Below are 23,009 nucleotides of genomic sequence, written 5' to 3'. Positions count from 1 at the left end.
GTTTCCCTGGTCCAGTGGCAGGCTGAGGCAAATGGAAGTTCTCCTCTGGAACTCCGCTCTTCCTGCCATTCTCCTCCCGCGCGGCTCTGATCTTCGTCGGGAGGAAGTGACGTCACTTCCTCCCAGCAGGTACAGGAAGGGGCCCGGTCGCGCTGTTTAAGCGTCACAGCGCCAGACCGGGCCCCTGCTCACACATGCTCTCCGGGTGGCCCTTAGTGCATATGCCACCCGGGGGCCTCCTTAGTGTGCGGGCCGGTGTGGCTCTGTACAGCCACACTGCCCGGTCCATGGGGGCAGCGCAAAAAGCGGGGCCCACGGGGCAGCTGCTCTGGGCCCCCCAGGAGCAAATGGGCCGGGGGCAGCTGCCCCGTTTGCCCCACGTTAAAGACGGCCCTGGACACAATGAGATAACTAGCACTAATTACACAATTCCACCATGTGCCCTTACTATCTGCCAACTCTAAACAACACCCCAGGAATGCAGAACACTTGGTTTTCTCTTGGAACATAAAGCTGTTATTTCAATAGAAGATGGTGTCAAGAAAGCAGCAGTATTGTGCTAATAGTAGTAAGAAATTGTGTTTGGTACTGCAATTTAATTCTAACCTATACAGTGGGGAAATAAATAACAAATATGTTAGCATTATAAGGACTACACATACGTGTATGTTAGTAAAAACGTGTGTCTGTCATGGTAATATGTGCAGGCACCATTCTGGTTTTAAATAGGGCATAGCATCTCATTGGGTTAATTCAGCAGTGGCCAACAAGCGTGGGAGGGCAATATCCCACCATCTTTAAACTTCACCATCCGCCACTGAATATAGTAACCTTCAGTCACAAACAGTTTTGAGATCTACAGATTTAAAAAATATAAAATTATATCATTGGTGTTTATAATGAAATTACAACCAGCGCTGCGGAATATGTTGGCGCTTTATAAATGCCAGTAATAAAGTGAGAATTTAAAGTTAATTTTAGATTTAAGGCCAGAGTAGCCAAGCTGAAAGCATGGATGACTTGGACATTTTACTAGTTTGGCCTAAATTTGAAATTCACTTTAGTAAAAAAACACGTGGGTATTTTGGACATATTGCATTCTATTAGCTATCCCATGGAATTTAAAGCTTTGTGCAAATTACCTACGAATGAAACCCATTTTTTCTTCACTGTCTGATGTAGGAACCTCATTTGAAAATAACGTCTTTTTTGTTCCTTCTTCTTTTTTTTTTTGTCATAAGACTGGATTAGTTCTGGTCTCCGCTTATTCCTGTGTTCTAAACATTGATCTACCGGCTTCTGAAAGACATGTGAATATTAAGACTGCCTTTCCCGCAGTGGAATGGCTATAAATACAGATTCTAATGTTTTTGTTTCATTATTCTATGAAAAATCCTGGCCATATTTTTTTTTTTTATTCACTTTTCAACATGTTTGCTCAAAATAGAAGCCTTTTAGCCATGGGATGAGAGAGAGAAAATATATAACAAATGTTTTTCCTACTGTTGCAGACTTTCTGTATAAACCAGCGGTTAACCTCTGGTCATGCCATTCAGCTAATATAGCCAAAAATAGTGACTCTTTAAGCTGAATGGGACCCGTTACAGGAAAGTATAAAACTGAATGTGTTTGAAAAAACAAAACCTTCATTTTCGTTCTAGAAAAACAAAAGTACTTAAGTGTCAGCCACATTCCACAAAAATAAAAAAGATTACCATTGCAGCTATTCTCGTTAAAGATTAACGGCTGCAAACTCTCCAAATTGGACTCCGTTTGGTGGCAACCAAGGTCTCAGCTGACATAAACGGCTATAAAAGAAAGACTCCTTGGTTAGTTCGCGAGAGCCTGAAGGATAACATAAAACTGTCCATTGAAATTGTATTGTAGCATTGACATCATTCAGAGGAGAACATTCTTGTGACAACATGGAATTGTTGTGTGATTTATACTTTTGGTTAGAAAATTTATGAATTAAACTGATTTAGATCCAGCCCAGTTCATTACATGTATAACTGATCACAACATGCACTGTCCTATAGCAGGGTTGCCCCATAGGTAGATCCCCAGATGTTGTAGAACTACAACTCCCATGATGCTTTGCATGCCTCTAGAATCCCTTTAGAATGACAAAGCATCATGGAAGCTGTAGTTGTAAAAATTTGGGGATCTACCTTTTGGCAGCACTGGTCTGCAGTATAATTTCTATATGATAATAATCCCTTACAAATCCCTTAGGGGCAGTATATATAATATAATAATACATTACAATTTGTGACATTTGTTTACTTTAAATAGGTACTGTCACTTCCTCAGTTTTATCACAACCTGATAGTTAAGTAAAGATTAGCTATAGGGTGTGCTAAAATGGCTTTATTATTCTTTATAGATAGATGCATTTGCTATTTTAGATCACCAGTTTCCACATTTGCGCAACCAAAGCATGATGCAACAGCAGCAAGGACGATCACCAAGGTAAGTTACAACTTACCTCAACTCCACAATAGAAAGTCTGGATGGGGAACCCAAACAAGTCATATCCTTCTTACATAATACGCAATGCAATAATTAGTGTGCATTTATATCAAGTCACTGACCTATTGGTTGGTTGGGGAGCACAGTGCAGATGCCGCTGTAGCCAGCCCTGGTCATATAGGCTATACATACTACGCAGCCATACCTGTATTGGAGAAGGTCACACAAGGATATGACTCTGATGTCATATATCCACTCTTCTTCTATTGACCTGGCCTTTATGGTCCCGTGAAAGACTGACATTGCAATAAAAACCAAACAAACAGCCAAACATATATTTTTTGGTAAATTATTGTTCATGCAATATAGAACACACGCACACCTGGATCTGTGAAGTATGAATAAAGGGACACTCTAAACATCATAACTATTACGATTGTTGTAGTGGTTACGGTATACACACACAAAAAAAAAAACTTCAAAGATGTTTTTGAGTAATTTGACAAGAAAACGGGCACCCAGAACCACATTTTATGCTGCTGTCAAAATAAATAGGAATTCCACTGGTTCGTTATCAGTGTAGATTTGGACATCAATGCATAGAACTTGTGATTATCATTGCCATTCAAATTTGGATGCTGAAGAAATGAATTCCTTACTGTCTCAGTAGCAACAAAGAGAGCAGTATAGCCTAAGTTTTGTCAAACTGCTCGACAGCAACCCCAGACCATCACCACTGAAATATACTGTATAATGTGAAGAAAGGGAGTTGCGCTTCAACAACCAAGAGAAGATATGGAAAACAAAAAGCAGATAGTGATCCGGTAGTGCAGTATTGTTCTGGTATATGGATAAATGGAGAAATAATAAGTCAATGCACTTACATTCTTATATGATACTCTTGAACAGTACAATCCTCACTTGTGGATGTGATTGAGTTTAAATTCCTATGGCGTAAATCCTCAACATGGTATGGAATGATAATATAAACAGAGAGAAACAGATGCACTATGGTGTAATAGGTACCTGGTGAGTTAGTGCCTATATATATATATATATATATATATATATTAGATATATACTTACATGTAAGTGGGCATATTTCAGCTCTGCTGTAATGGCATGAAGTTGTACATTCCCCACTCTATGTGTGTTTTTACATATACACAGTGGAAACATCTGTAAGAACAACATCCTATTGTGCACACGGTGTAAGGAATGCTATATAAATAAAGAATCCCACTTATAGATTTTGGAGTAATGATATTTTCTCAATCCACAGAGTTTAGGTGATTTGTCTTGATTCGACCTTTGCAAAGTGTCTGCAATATACTGTGGCTTTAATGTTCTTAACTTACTAGTACTAACAGATTCAGACTTTACTGTATAAGAATTATTATATCGACACTTAGCACACCTACTAATATGTGCCACGGTGCCTTGTACTAACCGCGTTAAAATACTTGCAAGACCAAGTTGAAGTATAGGTCATTGAATAGATCTGAAATTCAGCAGCTAAAGGCGCGTCATTGTATTGCTTTAAAGGCATACGGCGGACATGGGAGCTATTTTTAGGTGATGGAACTGTCAATATGAACCTAAGCTGAATGTTTAATAGCATTTTGACAATCAAGAGCTGTCTGACTCATACAGTGTAACATTGTTTTTGAAATAGTTGTGGAGGAAAAAAAATGGTTCTGACTTTTTGCCTAGTACCCTTCAAGGGCAAAACTTTCCAAGCCTTCAATCTATCAGCAATGCATACTTCATCCGTCTAAGCACTGACCCTCTCTTCTAAATTATTTTCATTTTATTGCACAGTACCATGCATTAAGGCATTAACACCGAACTTGTCTTGGTATAGTTTGACTAACGACTGACGTGATTTATTGAGTGGTATAAAATGGCTGCTATCATTATGTGACAGCACGCAGATATGATTGTAAACTGGTTCTGCAAAATCCGTGTAAAGACTATTAATTACTCCTGGGTTAGAGTGCACGGGCCTGACTGTGCTGTGAATCTGTTTATGCATTGGAGAGATTAATTCCAGGAAGCCCTCAAACGGTGAAAAAAATACTATTGTATTTTTTCTTCTTACAAACCCTCCCCCCCCCCCCCCCCCCCCCTCTCAGTTACTGTGTAGAGACATATTTATTGCAATTGAAATGGCAATGATTCAGTCAGCAATGTTCTTTCCTGAACTTTGGTGACATCTCTTTTCCTTTCTGATAGTTTTCAAAATTCAAAAGATTTTCCAGGGACTCTTTTTTTTTTTTTTGCTCACAATCCCATCATAGTGTATCTTTCATGATCTCCAGAACCACTTGACATTGAAACTAAAAAGCGTAGAAAGAAGATAGACCTGCACTTGTGTAACAAAATAGACATGTTTGCACGTAAATCTTGCGTATAGCTATTTGAAAATCTTTTCCATATGCTGTATTATTAAGAGCAAGTTCAGTCTAATAAACCTTTTATGATCTGTAAAAGTTTCTTCATTGGAGAGCTGAGGGTAAAATATAGTCTTTATTTTGGAAATGTGGCTAAATGCAAACCTTTTCTCTATTGAGGAGGACTGTGTAACAGAAATAAACATGTAATAACATATTGGCGTCATTAAAGGAATACTCCACCATAATCACTACAGCACACTCTAGTGGTAATGGTGTCAAGAGTGCCCTGGTGCACTGCCGCCATTGTAAGTAGGCAAACAGTTTTAGAACAGCATCACAACTTATGTTGGATCTGCCAGGCACCGCTCCCCAATTCCAGTACTCAAAGACCCAAAGCTAGAAGCTTTGTCGGAGCTGAGTCTGGCAGTTTGCATTCTACATATTAGATACAGATCTTTTTACTCCAAATTCTGAGGAGAAAGTCCAGATGAAAACGGTTACCAAACCTGCTGAAGTAAAGGCCAAAATTTTGAAATCCATTCTTATAGCAGTATGCTTTCTACATCAGGGATATTTTAAAACATTTACTTTTCATTTTTATAAGTCCCCGATCTCATGGGATGTTAATTGGTTTCTGTGTTGGTTAAATTGTATTAATTTGGTGCTTTGTGCTGTACAACCAAAACAAACTCTTATAAACTCCCAGCATCCTTGGGACTAACGTTTGAGATGCAGGTTTGCGGGTACATATTTGTAAAAGTATGCAGTACAGATAAAAATGTCCAATACAATTTACAACCAGTTTTCAAGGCTCTTTAAAAAGGCCCACTTTTTTGTGATGAAAGGCCCACTTGAGAGATACTCCAGGTATGTAAATATTGACATACAATTATTTATGAATGTTATAAAAAAAAATTAGTTTCCATTTAAAATCAGCAATAAATAAAGGCATTCTTAGATAGATTGATTCAAATATTGATTTGTGTGTTTTATTTCAAATGTTGCTTGCTGTTCCTTTACAGAAACACTATGGCGTCAAAGTAACTTTAATTCTCTACCCAAGCTGCCCCCATTAAAAAAAAAAAAAAAAAAAAAATTGTGAATCAAAATAAGCTTTATCTCATAGTCTCTACTTTTTATTAGGGATTGGAAGGTGAAAGTCTGCTATAACCTTACTAAAAAAAAGAAAAGAAAAACATGCTATTAAATATATTTCCATAGAAATGATAGTCCATTGTGGAATAGTGTCCTGGGTGATTATGTATTTGCCAATGGAAATAGACTCTCCATATAACAAAACAAAAATGCAACGGCAGAGATGGGAATATATGAGCACACATGAACATATTTAATAACCCTCCTGTTTATTTACTGATGGCAGAGTGGAGGCTTACCCAAAGCACATTTGCAATTTTGCACCTCTGTATCACTCGGTTGGCCATCTGCTGCAATATGATTGGCTGTTTTGGTCCCAGCCAATTGCAACACGGCACTCCGCAAACCTTGTAATTATTACTGTGGTATTTTCTGATCAGATTCCAAAATCACTGGTTGGCTATGGAATAAGTGTTTTTAGCCTCTCTAAAAACTCTAGCAGCTATAGGGTTAAACATCAGGTGATTAAAATGGGAAGAATCAAAGTAACCTTGATTTCTACAAAGGGCAAAAAAATAAAAAATACAGAAAATAAACGTGGCTCGCCAACAAAAACACTTTGTGATGCTTCAAATACCAGTTGGATAAGTGCACAGATTGGCAAGGGAAGTGCGTTTCCCTTCAAACCTCAGTTTTATGTTTTTTTTAAGCTTTTAAGGAAATCTTTGAAAAATGCATGTGTCTTGCTGAAAATATGTGTTTGGGGATTGAACGTTTGACTATTTGACAAGTAGTATTCCCAATCACCACTACACCTGTTAACCGCTTCAATACCTAATTTATCTCCGAAGGATAGCAGACTCCTACAGTAATGAAGAATTTCAAATGCAACGTATCACATAAAAGACCGGCTTCAAGTCTCTGCACTGTTTGCTTATTGTATTCCTTGAGTTGCAGCAGAACTATATTGACTGTAATACTAGTAATTATTATGTTCATAAATGCTACATTACACTTTTTATTCCTTAAATAAACTTGTATGTTTATATATGAAGTTGCTGATTGATGTGACCAGAAAATGTGCCAGTGGCAATTAGATTTGTTCAGTTCAAGACTGGTATATTCTCTTAAAGGAACACTATAGTCACCTAAATTACTTTAGCTAAATAAAGCAGTTTTAGTGTATAGATCATTCCCCTGCAATTTCACTGCCATTTAGGAGTTAAATCACTTTGTTTCTGTTTATGCAGCCCTAGCCACACCTCCCCTGGCTATGACTGACAGAGCCTGCATGAAAAAAAAAAAACTGGTTTCACTTTCAAACAGATGTAATTTACCTTAAATAATTGTATCTTAATCTCTAAATTGAACTTTAATCTCATACAGGAGGCCATTGCAGGGTCTAGCAAGCTATTAACATAGCCGGGGATAAGAAAATCTTAATTAAACAGAACTTGCAATAAAGAAAGCCTAAATAGGGCTCTCTTTACAGGAAGTGTTTATGGAAGGCTGTGCAAGTCACATGCAGTGAGGTGTGACTAGGGTTCATAAACAAAGGGATTTAACTCCTAAATGGCAGAGGATTGAGCAGTGAGGCTGGAGGGGCATGTTCTATACACCAAAACTGCTTCATTATGCTAAAGTTGTTCAGGTGACTATAGTGTCCCTTTAACATGAAATAGGTATTTAAAAAGAAAGAAAAAGAGTGGTCCAACATGTATCGATTGCATAGATTGCAATGAGAAGTAAAATTGCGTGATAGTTATTATTATACTTTATTTATAAAGTGCCAATGCATTCCGCAGTGCTGTACATGGTGCAACTGGTACAGGTAAAAGGACATATGCACAATACATTTAAAGCAATATAAAATTAACAAACACATATAGGGGGAGATGAGGGCCCTGTTCCCATGATAACTTACAATATAGATTAATAAAAGGGCTGTTAAACAAGTGGTGGTGACTGCAAAGGTGAGAATGATGTTAATAAAGAGTGTGATGAGGGCATTTGCTGGGTAAGTGAAACGCGCTACAGATACTTTTACCCATACCCCATCCCTAGTTACTGTATCCATGTCTCTGTACTGCATATGTTCTGTCCACAGAATATATATATATATATTTATGTTCAGTTTTTTGTTTTCTGCAATAGATCTAAAAGAGGAAATCCTTGTATTAACACCACCTACACTGCTTCTGATATCAAAGCTGCTTCCCCCAAGGCAATTTAAAATGAGGCGTACTCAATTACCTTGACCAACATAAATATCCCATGTATAAACACAGTTCTACTATATATGTATATTGTGTTTTTGATACCAGATGAAATCAGAACGTAAGGAACATTTAACATCTTTGAGCAAAAATAGTCAGTGCATTTATATAAAACTATATTTCTAAGTTGAACAGCAGCAGTAGAAATTAACAAGACAAACAAAAAAAACCCAATACTCACTGTCCTAGCAAAGTAACAGTATTCGCTTTTGGTCAGGGAAATACAAAATGTAATTCAATTTTAAGTTGGTTCTCCAAATGGTTTACATTTACAACATTTCTAGATTGCATAGAATATTATGAACAAGACTTGGGTGCGGCAAAGAAATTAAATTCGTCTGAACTTATTTGATCAAATTTTGTCCATGTGTTCGTCTTAGGAAAAACAATTTGCAGAAATAAAAATGTGATGCTACAGTGAAAAACTAGTGGCTATCGCTTCCTAGTTGCAAGCAAACTACTTGGGGGTGTCATTGGTTCCCCCCTGTAACCACCTGTGGGCATCAAGTGCGGGCAAAATAAAAATAATGGGAAATGAACAGGTCACTGTCTACCCACTGTCTACACTGTCCACCCCTGGCCAACGGTTGGGGGTCTTTATTAAAAACAAACATTGGGGGACTTTCCAACAAAACAAAAAAGGAAAATGCACTCAAAAAAGCTTTTATAAGGGTATTCCTAATCTTTGAAATCTTAGATGAAGTAATCTGATTGGTTGACTTGTAATCCAACCAATTAAAGTTCCCTGACATGCAAGTCACAGCTGTTATGGGACTTGCGTGGGAATTTTGCCAATTAAGTCTTGTGTGACATTTGCCTATGAGAGTGCTCTGACTGAATTTTTGTTTTTATAAAGTCTTTTCCCACCTTGAAAGCTCACTTTGTGCGTATTTAAATTATGCTTTTGTTTGTGATAATGTTCTTAAACAGCATAGTTATTGTACATTAGCTCTTCTCATACTCATTGTTTGAATCTTCACTGGAATAGAAGCAGTATGCTAAGTTTGCATCTTCTAACTTAAAGGAACACTATAGGGTCAAGAACACAAAGATGTATTCCTGACCCTATAGTGTAAACTATTTATCCCCCTGACACCACCTTACTCACTTTGGATATAGTAAAAACGCACTTTATTTCCAGCGCTGTTGAGGTTCGCCAGCTCAGCCCTCGATCCACCTCCTTGGATGACATCATCAGAATTGATTATCTCAACCAATTACAATGCTTTCCAATAGAAAAGCATTGGTTTAGCTGAGATTGTCAGTTCTGATGATCTCAGCTAAGGAGGCGGTCCAATTGGTGGAGCCAAACACCTCCCTGACTAATCAGCATCTCCTCATAGAGATGCATTGAATCAATGCATCTATATGTGGAAAGTTCAGTGTCTCCATGCTGAGATACTGAACCCTGAAGCAGCTCTAGTGGCCGTCTAGGCTCTATATAATGTATACGTGTGTAGCGGACCACTGGTAAGCCAACTGGTTACCTCCGCTAATTCCTTCTCTCAGCCAATCTGGAACCATTAAAACAAGCAGACATCCATTCCCCCAGTAACCAAACGAAACATAGTTCTAGGAGTCAACTGATTTATTTCAGGCCATACACTGCTTTTATGCACAGACCCCTACATGGGGTCTCCCACACAACAATACAGGGTTTCCCTTCCCAGGGTCCTTTGTACCTGAGAGATAATTGCCGTGAGAAAAACCTGTAATCCACAAAAGTTATATTTTACACTCAGATCGGTTCGGTAAAATTGTCGTTAGTTCCTAACTAACAAAAATAGTCAGTGCATTTATATAAAACTATATTTCTAAGTTGAACAGCAGCAGTAGAAATTAACAAGACAAACAAAAAAAACCCAATACTCACTGTCCTAGCAAAGTAACAGTATTCGCTTTTGGTCAGGGAAATACAAAATGTAATTCAATTTTAAGTTGGTTCTCCAAATGGTTTACATTTACAACATTTCTAGATTGCATAGAATATTATGAACAAGACTTGGGTGCGGCAAAGAAATTAAATTCGTCTGAACTTATTTGATCAAATTTTGTCCATGTGTTCGTCTTAGGAAAAACAATTTGCAGAAATAAAAATGTGATGCTACAGTGAAAAACTAGTGGCTATCGCTTCCTAGTTGCAAGCAAACTACTTGGGGGTGTCATTGGTTCCCCCCTGTAACCACCTGTGGGCATCAAGTGCGGGCAAAATAAAAATAATGGGAAATGAACAGGTCACTGTCTACCCACTGTCTACACTGTCCACCCCTGGCCAACGGTTGGGGGTCTTTATTAAAAACAAACATTGGGGGACTTTCCAACAAAACAAAAAAGGAAAATGCACTCAAAAAAGCTTTTATAAGGGTATTCCTAATCTTTGAAATCTTAGATGAAGTAATCTGATTGGTTGACTTGTAATCCAACCAATTAAAGTTCCCTGACATGCAAGTCACAGCTGTTATGGGACTTGCGTGGGAATTTTGCCAATTAAGTCTTGTGTGACATTTGCCTATGAGAGTGCTCTGACTGAATTTTTGTTTTTATAAAGTCTTTTCCCACCTTGAAAGCTCACTTTGTGCGTATTTAAATTATGCTTTTGTTTGTGATAATGTTCTTAAACAGCATAGTTATTGTACATTAGCTCTTCTCATACTCATTGTTTGAATCTTCACTGGAATAGAAGCAGTATGCTAAGTTTGCATCTTCTAACTTAAAGGAACACTATAGGGTCAAGAACACAAAGATGTATTCCTGACCCTATAGTGTAAACTATTTATCCCCCTGACACCACCTTACTCACTTTGGATATAGTAAAAACGCACTTTATTTCCAGCGCTGTTGAGGTTCGCCAGCTCAGCCCTCGATCCACCTCCTTGGATGACATCATCAGAATTGATTATCTCAACCAATTACAATGCTTTCCAATAGAAAAGCATTGGTTTAGCTGAGATTGTCAGTTCTGATGATCTCAGCTAAGGAGGCGGTCCAATTGGTGGAGCCAAACACCTCCCTGACTAATCAGCATCTCCTCATAGAGATGCATTGAATCAATGCATCTATATGTGGAAAGTTCAGTGTCTCCATGCTGAGATACTGAACCCTGAAGCAGCTCTAGTGGCCGTCTAGGCTCTATATAATGTATACGTGTGTAGCGGACCACTGGTAAGCCAACTGGTTACCTCCGCTAATTCCTTCTCTCAGCCAATCTGGAACCATTAAAACAAGCAGACATCCATTCCCCCAGTAACCAAACGAAACATAGTTCTAGGAGTCAACTGATTTATTTCAGGCCATACACTGCTTTTATGCACAGACCCCTACATGGGGTCTCCCACACAACAATACAGGGTTTCCCTTCCCAGGGTCCTTTGTACCTGAGAGATAATTGCCGTGAGAAAAACCTGTAATCCACAAAAGTTATATTTTACACTCAGATCGGTTCGGTAAAATTGTCGTTAGTTCCCATCTGCGGAACGTCGTTCGTATAGTTGGTCGGGAAGTAGAACGGGCAGTGGTATAAACTTTACCGGGGTTCATGCGAGTGCCTAGCTGAAAAAAGTTCCAGGCACTCGATGACTCGATGACTGCCCACGTTCGGGAGACAAAATGACCGCCACTCTTTTGTCGATCACGTGCATTCAGTTATAAGAAATGGCGGCCACCCAGGGAAAGTATCATTAATTACTTCCCTTGCGGTTTCGCACTTAAGTTACTAGGTGAGAACATTCTAATGGGGTTTCAGGGTGGTCCTTGTTCGGGAGTCGAATGCAGAGTATTCGTTTACCATAATCCCCGAACGGAAACATATAAAAAAAAGGATAGCAAAATGATTTATGAGACAAGAGGCGCTAAGAATCTGTGAATTCACTTATTAATCATACAAATCGTGCAGCTGAAAACACTCAATGACTTTCCCAATAAACCAACCAAGTAAATAGACAAAATTGTATTTAAACTCCCACGCTCCATTCCACAGAGAGAGTGAGAGTGCAGCGCTAGAAGAGGTGTTAAATATAGGAACTTACCCCTTTAAAACAACTTCAAGGTGGTATTTCATACATAGAAAATACAAAAAGTAACACAATAGGGTAATAACGTTTGGGTAGATAATTTGAATTTAATGCTTTAAGTGCAAACACATGAAATAGAGCCTTTTCAAGGTATAGGCTCTAAACAGTAGATGTTCGCGCACTTTATAAGGTGGCAACTCGACCTTTGGAATTCCAATCTTATTTGTTACATCTCTGAGAGATATATATATATATATATATATATATATAACAGAAGAAAGGGAAGAAAACTAGGTGCAACGTAATAAATATATATAAGGTCTGTGTATAGATTTAAATTCTTGCTCACCTTTTGTGGAGCCTGTTAGAACTGGCTCCAAGTATTCCGGTATTGTGTTAATTTAGGGGTTGACACCACCCTCCTTACTATAAAATTAAAAAACACACGAACCAATACAAATTTGACGGTAGGTTCCGCCACAACCTTAAAATGCCTGCAGAGACTGACTATACTCACCAGAACAACTGCAATAAGCTGTAGTTGTTAGGGTGACTATAGTGTCCCTTTAATTGCACTTAAGCTTTAGGATCGTCCCATAAGCCATTAATAAAATAGACAAAAAAATAATCTTCTCCTCTCACTACTGGTATTTGTTAAACTGTTTGGGTATGACCACTGGTAATAATTATAAAAATAAATTATAATTTCTGTTACCAGCTTTCTATAACTTTTATTAAAAATGCTGTGGGAACAAAAATATGGTTACAAAATGGCCATCATTAATGATTCAGATAATTGATTTATGAAACATTTGAAATAAAATGTGTACTTTAGAAACCGTGATATACTGTTTTTACTGGGTGTCTGCTTAAGATCAGGTTTTGCTATTTAGTTTAAAGCCTTAATTTCATGAAATCTTTGTGAATAATAAATCATTAATTTTGCACTGTTAGTCAGCCTGTTTCTTGTCAGGCAGTGACTCTTTACCTATGATTTCCTAGTCCTGTCACGGCAACGTTGCCTTTTGCTTTGTATGCGTGTGCTTTGGGCATTGAAAGGAAGGCATTGCTGCCTAAACAAACATTAACCACCACAATTAGGAATAATTAGGGGCCTTAATAATTTCCATCTAAACACATATACATGCATGCTAGATCCGTGATCTTTCAGGTTATAAAGTAGTCATCAGGAGGGTTTTCGTGCAATTAAAGTCTAATTAAAACTGAAGTATAATAGTGATATTAGGCAGTCAAGGTTTGTACAAGTTTTTCTTTTTTTTTTTTTTTTTTAAAGGATGAAAGTGTGGGAATTAAACTAAAAGTATTGGCCATGTTGACTAATATGTGCTCCTCCACAAATCCTCTTCTTTCAGTTCCATTTCTCTTTAAAAAAAAAAAAATACATTTAATAATTCCATAAGATTTCTTTATTTTTGTCCATTTTCTTAAAACCATCCAGAAACCTTTCAACAAAATGTTTACTTTGTAGATGAGTTTTATATGACTTGCAAAATTGTGTGTTCTTAACCTCACAAAGCAAAGATTTGTTGATATGATGACATCTCAGATGTGCACTAAAAAAGAAAATCCAGCGCACTCCCTTATACACTAAACAGCAACTTTGGTGCTGACAGATTTTGTCAGTTTTTAAATACCTAATCTAGGCAAACAATAATGGGGGATTAGTTACATTATATGATCATACATTGCATAAGCGTGCCACAATGTCAATGTACCCCATCTTTGGCAGGTCCTACTCTAACAGCCTAATGTCAGATGTGCACTATCCTTCCAGGTAAAGCCACCCAAAGGGGGTGAAGAAGTGTGGTGTACAACATTTTTGACAACAGTTGTACATATACCACATGCAAAAGCTTGGAGGATGGGCCACTGATGCGGATGTAGTGAGTGTAGAATAAAGGGAATATGGCACAGTTTTAAAGACATGGGAACACTGAGACACTAGGGGGCACAGACACACTTGGGGACACTGAGGCACTAGGGACACTGGCTGGGAGACATGGGGACACTGAGACACTTGAGGACAATGTGTCTATAGTGTCTCAGTGTCCCCATGTCTCCCAGTGTACTCAAGTGTCTGTGTCCCCAAGTGTGTCCCCCCACGTCTCTCAGCATCCCCTAGTGGCTCAGTATCCCCATGTCTCAGTGTCCCCATGTGTGTCTGTGTCCCCATGAATGTGTCCCCATTTGTGTCTGTGTCTGCGTGTCTCCAAGTGTCCCCATTTGTGTCTGTGACCCCGTGTTTACAAGTGTCCCCAAGTGTGTCAGCGTCCCCAGAGGTCTCCCTTTGTCACCATGTCTCACAGTGTCCCCTAGTATTTATGTCCCCTAGTGTCTGTGTCCTCGTGTCTCCCTGCAGCATTTACCCCCCATCCTTCACTTCCCTGAGCTGTAGGCTGTCTCTGCAGGCTGGGAGCTGCTGTCTGGACTCTCTGTGCTGTGTAACTGCTCCCCCGCGCATCAGTAAGGAGAGAGATGCAGGTATATGCTGTAATTTACTATCCCTGCCTCTCTCCACACACACAGTGACCCGTACTGGCCAGTGCTGGTATTGCAGAGTAATCTCTGTTGATACTGAGAAAAATACTGCATTGCCAGTATTGCTGCAATATCGGCACCAGCAGGCCAGGTGTGTAAAAAATAAATAAATAAATAAAATATATATTTTTTTTTTATCAATGGGCCTATTCCATTGGCATGGGACTGGAGATGCAGCTCCATCATCCCCTATGTTAATCCGGCCCAGGTAGTAGGCATCCCATATAGGCATTGCTAGCCACCACATTGTCATCCCTAATTAAAATAATTATAAGCTTGAATATTTGCAGATTCAGATGAAACATTTTTTACTCCTCTTTCGTCTTCCAACTCCCTATTTTAATTTCTAAAAGGTCATCACCACATATTACATCTGTATGCATGTTCTGCATAGAATCCTTTGTTTTTCTGTAAATATATATATATATATTGATATTTATAATATCTGCTATTTATTGCAATATTATATATAGTCCTTGTTTAAACTTTGCTGAATAATTCAATAAACATATGAGAAATAAAAATAATTATCAGCAGATATTTTTCTAAGAGGATTTTGTTAAGCACTATATCTTCTCTATGATGTCACCTGCCTTCTGATGATTTCTCCATTAACTCGTAAATCTGAACACTTGGATACTTGAGAAAACTATTTAACAGACTCTAGTTGAGACTAAGCCAGGAGAAACTTTTTTTTAGTTGTTGTTGACAAGTCACAAATATTTCCTAGAAGCAGAGAAGTTAGCTACACACTAGAATGCTGGACTAGAGGAACCTTGAAAGCCAAGAGATATTTTGTATTCTGACCACTGACTTAACGCATATTCTATCAAATGTTTGCATGGTATTTTATTATGAGAAATCCTTTTCCACTCGTGGTTCTTTTTTATTTCTTTTATTTATTTAGCAAGATTTTCAAAAACTGTATGAATTCATCAGATTATCCCGCACAGGATATAGTAGATACCGTAGATAAGACCAGAAGCTCAAGATGCTGCAGAATGTGATATTTCAAACATCATGCCAATTGAGAACAAAATTTAAAGGGCAGTATTATCTAAATAGTCTGTGATTGAGCTAAATCCCATAGCTCCAGGTACCAAAAAAAGGGTGTACCAAAGGGAGAGAGATTAAGTGAATAAGAGCCTCCCATGTCGGAAAAGAATGTAAAGAGAAAAAAGGGATATGTTAGAAGAGTCAGGGGGTTAGGGAAGAGACAACCCCCCCTCTCTACGACTTCATCACCTGCTCCACCACACTCTTGGGGTCCTTCATTAAGGTATGCTAACAAAGAGGCGCAGGTAGTGTGATAACACTCTTGCTTCTGCTATACTGTCATTTCCTCGATAGCCCTAATTTCCTCAACTTTTGCCACACATTGATGGAATATCAGAGGGAGAGTCCTCTTCCAAACGGTGATTCTGGTCAATATTTGATATTGTGGTGGCGAGGCTTGAGATTGATTGCATTTTCCAACACTTACTTATAGCTTGTCAGCCAATAAAATGGGCAGACTAGATGGGCCGAATGGTTCTTATCTGCCGTCACATTCTATGTTTCTAAAATAAGACACATTTCCTGGTCTCTGATTCATAGCCCGTAAGGGATTATGTGCAAAAAGGCAATGTTGGGGCTAAAGGAAAAGCATTCTATCACCATTTGGGGGAGGAAAACATTGCTTTCAATGTAGGTAAGAAGGTAGGACAGGAACGAATCATATAAACCAAGGAACTTGATAGACGTATCCCCTATTAAATAAAGTCTCTAGGGTTACTTATGTTGCCATTGTTTAGTTTATTATTTAGAGTGCATTGTATTGCCATACTATATGAACATTAGATATGTTCATTTTATTTTTGGTTTCTATCATGAAAATCAATAAAATCTCTATGGGGTGGGGAAATTGGGGGATTAACATTGAATAGATAGCATGGAGACCTTTCTTCCTTCCTTCCTTCCATTCCACCTTCCCCCCTTCCTTCCCTCCCCCTTTCCTTCCCCCTTTCCTTCCTTCCGTCCCTCCTTCCTCCCCCCTCTTCCTTCCTTCCTTCCCTCCCTCCCCCCTTCCTTCCTTCCCTCCCTCCCCCCTTCCTTCCTTCCCCCTTCCTTCCTTCCTTCCCTCCCCCTTCCTTCCTTCCTTCCCTCCCCCTTCCTTCCTTCCTTCCTTCCTTCCTCTCTCCCTCCATCTCTCCCTCCATCTCTCCCTCCCTCCCTATAATAGTCTATGCTGTCATAAGAGTACATTATTTAAAGGGACATTGTAGGCACCAAAATTATGGTTATAATCCCTGGTGCAAATGCGGTTCAGTGTTAAACTGTTTTAAGCTGAAAGCACTCATTAGCTCAAGCAGCAGAGAGAAGCTGGGCTGTAATTATCCACTGACCCTCATTTAGTGTTAAACGGATCAGAAACAGCTGAACATTGAATAAAAAGATGGCACCAGGGGACTACAGACACCATACTGTTGTCAATGAGATAAACTCATAGGCCCTAGAGTGTTACTTTAAGGATTGCATTCATAAATTGAAAATCCCTCCTAATTAATTACTGCTGTATAGAGCTGCCAAAACGAAATATATAGACCAAAATGACTTGGCATTAGGTCATTAGGCACCAGATTATGATGACGGTGAAGTGTAACATTTAGTCCTTAAGGAGTTAACACCTCAGTTATGTGGGAGGACAATGTTATATTGAACAATGGCAAAAGTGTTAATTTGCACTTCTGTAGTTTCCTCTGTAAATGAAGGGAATAGGTGATTAACGTGTTTCCATGGGCAAGGATTATCTGCTAATTCTCATTTTTTTTTCGATGAAACTGTGTTTTCAGTGGAAAAAATAACTAACTTGTCTCCAGATAATGAGAAATAAGACATCTGTCTATGTTTAAAAATATTATCTTTATTTTGAATTATTTCCACTGTTTTTGCATTAAATTCCCCTAGTAGATGTCATGACATTCAAGAGACAAACTAGGGTGGTCAGATGCTGCCCCTTTACATAAGATGCCTATAATTTTTTTTAATTCCCCTTTTGAAGGTATAGCCACTGAAACTAAAAATATTGTTTTATGAATCACAATGATTTTGAGTCATGTATTGACTTGGTATGTATTTAAATAAATAAATCCGTAAAATTATGTGGCCCGGCCAGTCTACTAAACAAACACACATTGAACCCATGTGGCCTGGAATTCCCACTACACAGGGTTATATCTGAACCCAGCTGTCATGAGGTTTGCAGTGTAATCCTTAATATGTGCATATATTGTATGAGCAATCAAATTATCTTACTGGAAGCAGTGGTCTGAGTACAAAAAAAAAAACATGTCCTAGTAAAATGCTGATCACATATCCTAGAACTGCAAAGCAAATCCTGAGTACAAACTATAGTTCTCCTGAAAAGGAAGTGTTCATTTTAAAACTCTATATCTATTCTTCTGCAGACATCTCGAAGTACCCGTTCAGAAGATAATAAGGACAACGGCTGGGATGCATGGGGATCTTGGAGTGACTGTTCCCGTACTTGTGGTGGAGGAGCCTCTTACTCTTTACGGAGATGTCTGAATGGCAGGTTAGTCTGGATTTGTACATCTCATCATACATTTACAGCTGAACTTTCTTTGATCCTTTAATATCGATAATAAACGGGTTCCAACTTAATGGACTTGCTGATAATTTGTGAAGTTGCTTGAGGGTCTTCCAACAAAAGCAGGCATTAATAGCGCTCGTATTTAACGTGCTATTCAGCTGCAAGATGTTTGCTTTGTGATTGAATGATGATCAAATGTCAGTGCTTAGGATATCAACATACTGGGCTATGGGTGAAAAGAGAAATATTCTCTCTCTGAATGACGCTTAAGAAGGTCTTTAAGTTGATTTTGATGGTCTGATGTCTTTTTTTGTTTCTCCAAGTTTAATGCTTATATAATTCCCAAATGTTTTTATAAGAAGATGCCTTTTTAATTTAAGTAGATGGATTTAGGTTACTAACGGGCTAATGGCATGTTGTTTTTTTTTTTTTTTTTTAAAGTGGAAACTGAATGATTAAAATGTAGATTTTAGACTTGTTATTTCAATGGAACCTTTGCCCAAATCTTTATTTGCGCTGTTATGTTGTCAGTAAAGTGGGCCTGTGAAATTAAAAAGAAGAAATAATAACATTTTCGTATTGTGTTATATATGTGTGTGTGTGTTTGTGTATAAAATAAAATTTGGAGAGAAGGCACAAGTTAAAAACGTGTGTTATGAGTGCAAATGCAGGTATTGTTGTATTTTTCTTAAAGGAGCGTTCTAACCAACATTTACTACAGTTTTTGTCGTGGTTATAGTGCCAACAGGCTACTGATGTTATACCACAATTCTGTGTCAAACCATCTCCAACAGGTTTACCTGAAATAAAGAATTCACCAGGTGTCCAGGACCCTTGTGCTTTGCTTACCAGAATGTTAATGTGGAAGTTCCACTTCTGTATTGTTTTTTTATTGAGGTAAACAAGAAGACATTACAGGCGTGAGAAGATTAAAAAAGAATATACACATAAGTGTCATTATAATGTACAATTGATTGGCATCACCTAATCTTTTGAAAATATTAAACAGAAACAAGCGAGGCATGCTAGTGCCGGTCATTGATTATGGGGATGTAGTGTATGCACCCGCGCCGCAAACCTAGCTTAATAAACTTATTACGTTATATAATTCATTCTGCCACTTTGTACTAAATTGTAATTACTTTACCCACCACTGTGACATGTTAAAAGAGCTAAACTGGCTGTCGCTGGAATCCCAACGCACTCTTCATCTTTTCAGCCTTGTGCATACGAGCACTTCTGGGAAGCTCCCACCCTACCTGAGCAGAATGCTCTCCCCGGCTGTTCCCACCTCCTTTAACCTCCGATCCAGTACTAGCACGATATTTAGCATACCGCAATACAAAAATAAAGTGGCTCGATACGCCTGTTCTTACAGAGCACCGCAATTATGGAATAATCCCAGGGACACAGTCACATCTTCATTCAATCTAAAATCTTTTAAGACACCCATGGCAATATACCTCAGCACAGAATGCACCTGTCATGGTTGAATATATTTATTACCAGTTATGTATTACATTTATATATGTGTGTATGTGTATATATATATATATATATATATATATATATATATACAGTTTGTATATTGATTTTTTGTAATATGGTATCCTAATGTATCAATGCAATTTTTTGTGGACCCAGGACATACCTGAATACAAGAGAAATCTCAATGTATCCATCCTTGCAAAATATTTTATAAATACATTTTTTATGAATAAATGTGTCTTAACTTGCAATGTAAGCTAAACTAATAATTTATATAGCTGCGTTATCTAGCCAATAGTAGAATAGGTAGGGATTATCAACCAGCTTAGAGTACCACCCCATGAACCACAGATTTATAACTGGGATGACTAAGTTAGGTTTTAAAGAGAAAACATTGATTTTATATTGGAGGCTTGCTAGTGTGAAATAATAAAAGTAAAAGAAACAGGTTTAGGAGTAAGACTAAATTAACTTGGTGTACACTTTAAGCACGTTACAATATGAAATAGCAGACTGTAAACAAAATGGCGGTCAGCTGATCCCAATGGTAGGTATCTCACAGTCCTACATAGCGATGCGATGCAAACTTGGAGGTTAAATGGGGTCAGCTGGATGTCCTGTGTTTTCCACTTTTATATTAACAATGCCAACTTCAACTATGTTTGCCCAGCAGACATTGGGCATCAGCTGACACCCTCAGCAAATTAATGCTGTCCAATGATAAAATAGTTATTGCTAACATAAAAGTAAAGAGGCTACAAATAATGTGGGTGTGGATCCACTGTTTGTGTAAAACCATTCCAAAATTGTTAGATACCATGATAGTGATGGTGACAATACCTGTTAACAGCATAACCACAACAACAGGCAGTCGGGGTCATGGTGTTTAGACTGATTCTTAATGCTGAACATTTTATAGAATGTTGAGTATATCCTATAAATATAATTTCATGCATGATTGATTGAGGAGATGGAGAACACACTAGTTCTGGTTTGATCTCAAATTCCAAAGAAATAATGCTTCTGTTCTAGCTGTCTATTCACTAAAGTGTGAATTGCTGGGAAGGAAAATTGAATTTAAAATTTTAGGCCAAATAGCTAGATTTGGAAAAAATACATCCAGGTCAGCTATTTTTCAGTTTTTTCCATTTCAGCATAAAATTTTAAATTCACTTTGAATTGACTAGGACTTCCTGTCAAATGTACGTTAGTGAAGGCCTCTCAATCTATGCATATATAGAAAGTATTATTCTGTTTTTTTTTTTAAGTCTTATTGTCTTTTCTTTCAGGAGTTGTGAAGGTCGAAATATTCGCTACAAGACATGCAGCAATAATGTAAGTTTCAACTGGATTTATTAATGTCCTTCATTATCCCCAAACCATGTCCAAACCTTGTTCCGCCTCCATTGCTTTTTTAGTTTCTTTGAAGCCAGGCCCTTCACAGAAGAAGACTTTGAAGTAACACTTCCCCAACCCTCTTTCCTTGGGGCAGTCTTTCTGCCAAGTTGTGATTCAAAAAACTTTATATGTAGTGATGTCGCGAACATGACATTTTAAAACCCACAGGGACTCTTTATGGCCACAAGAGCGGTGGGTGGGGGCCCTAAATACTAATAGGGGGGGGACCTAATGTCCTCCCCTCTGGCCCCCACCCCTGAGCGGTGGGTGGGGGCCCTACAGTAAAATAAGGGGGGGACCTAATGTCCTCCCCCCTGACCCCCACCCCTGAGCGGTGGGTGGGGGCCCTACAGTAAAATGTAAGGTCCCCCCCAATTTGTGTTTAGGGCCCCCACCCACCGCTCAGGGGTGGGGGTCAGGGGGGAGGACATTAGCCCCCCCCTATTAATATTTAGGGCCCCCACCCGCCACTCAGGAGTGGGGGCCAGGTGGGAGGACATTAGGTCCTCCCCCTTATTTTACTGTAGGGTCCCCACCCACCGCTCAGGGGTGGGGGCCAGGGGGGAGGACATTAGGTCCCCCCCCATTTGTGTTTAGGGCCCCCACCCACCACTCAGGGGTGAGGGCCAGGGGGGAGGACACTAGGTCCCCCCCTTATTAGTATTTAGGGCCCCCACCCACCACTCAGGGGTGGGGGCCAGGGGGGAGGACCTTACCATACCCTTTTTAGTATTTAGGGCTATTGGGGGATAATGTATAATAAACTCAGGTTACTGGCTATGGGAGGGATAATGTATAATAAACACAGGTTACTGGCTATGGGGGGATAATGTATAATAAACACAAAAAAATAAAAATGAATGCAGCTTCAGAATTAATCTAAATTGTATGCTGTCTAGGAGGTGGGAGGGTCTGGGAGGGAGGGTCTGCTGCTGATTGGCTGGAATGTGTCTGCTGACTGTGAGGTACAGGGTCAAAGTTTACTCAATGATGACGAATAGGGGGCGGACCGAACATCGCATATGTTCGCCACCTGTGGCGAACGCAAACACGCTATGTTCGCCAGGAACTATTCGCTGGCGAACCGTTCGGGACATCACTATTTATATGTGTCAGAAGGAAGTTACACTTTAGAGAGGGTTTAAACATGCTATTCTCCCCCACCTCAAATAAGCCAGTATTTATTTAAGTATTGTCTACAAAGAGAGATGTTTAAGTTCTCTAAAAATGAGAGTATTTCCTTGCAGTAAATATATTTGTAAAATATTTATTACACTGATTATTGAACTTGCATTAAAGTACAATTATATTTGTGTTCTGGGGAGATACTGCACATTTCCATTTCCAGTAATGCAATACTGGCCCCCTGTGGACAAACTCAAATGAATGGAAATGGAACTTATCACTCACAGGCAATACAACAGGCACGTTAGTGTTCCAAGCAATTATTCTCATAATGATAATGTATGGACTGTCCGCACACTAAGCACATATTCTCATAATGATAATGTATGGAATGTCCGCACACTCTGCAGCACTGTGCTATAGTTACATTAAACAGATCAAGCAAATAAATCAAGGCAAAACAGAATCAAAGAGCTATGGCCCTACTTGAACAAACATACGCCAATGATTGGAAAGTTTAGAACTAAATGGTGACAATGGGAATGTTCTCTAGCATACTGAATGATGGGTGTGCATTACCAATACATGTATTAATTAC

At 38.7% G+C, this 23,009-nt stretch overlaps 1 protein-coding gene across 3 annotated transcripts in view; it reads left to right on the top strand.

Moving 5' to 3' along the window:
* Window positions 1-23,009, top strand: part of ADAMTSL3 (ADAMTS like 3) — a 449,463-nt gene that overhangs the window by 212,038 nt on the left and 214,416 nt on the right. For all 3 annotated transcript variants that reach the window (XM_063448975.1, XM_063448976.1, XM_063448977.1), the window contains exons 4-5: window positions 18,255-18,382; window positions 21,178-21,223. In XM_063448975.1, coding sequence (XP_063305045.1) covers window positions 18,255-18,382; window positions 21,178-21,223 — 174 coding nt within the window. The remainder of the gene's footprint in view (window positions 1-18,254; window positions 18,383-21,177; window positions 21,224-23,009) is intronic.

Source organism: Pelobates fuscus, chromosome 3, assembly GCF_036172605.1.
Source record: "Pelobates fuscus isolate aPelFus1 chromosome 3, aPelFus1.pri, whole genome shotgun sequence".
Taxonomy (NCBI): domain Eukaryota; kingdom Metazoa; phylum Chordata; class Amphibia; order Anura; family Pelobatidae; genus Pelobates; species Pelobates fuscus.
Note: the sequence above shows the minus strand (reverse complement) of the source record. Positions and strands in the feature narration are given on the sequence as shown.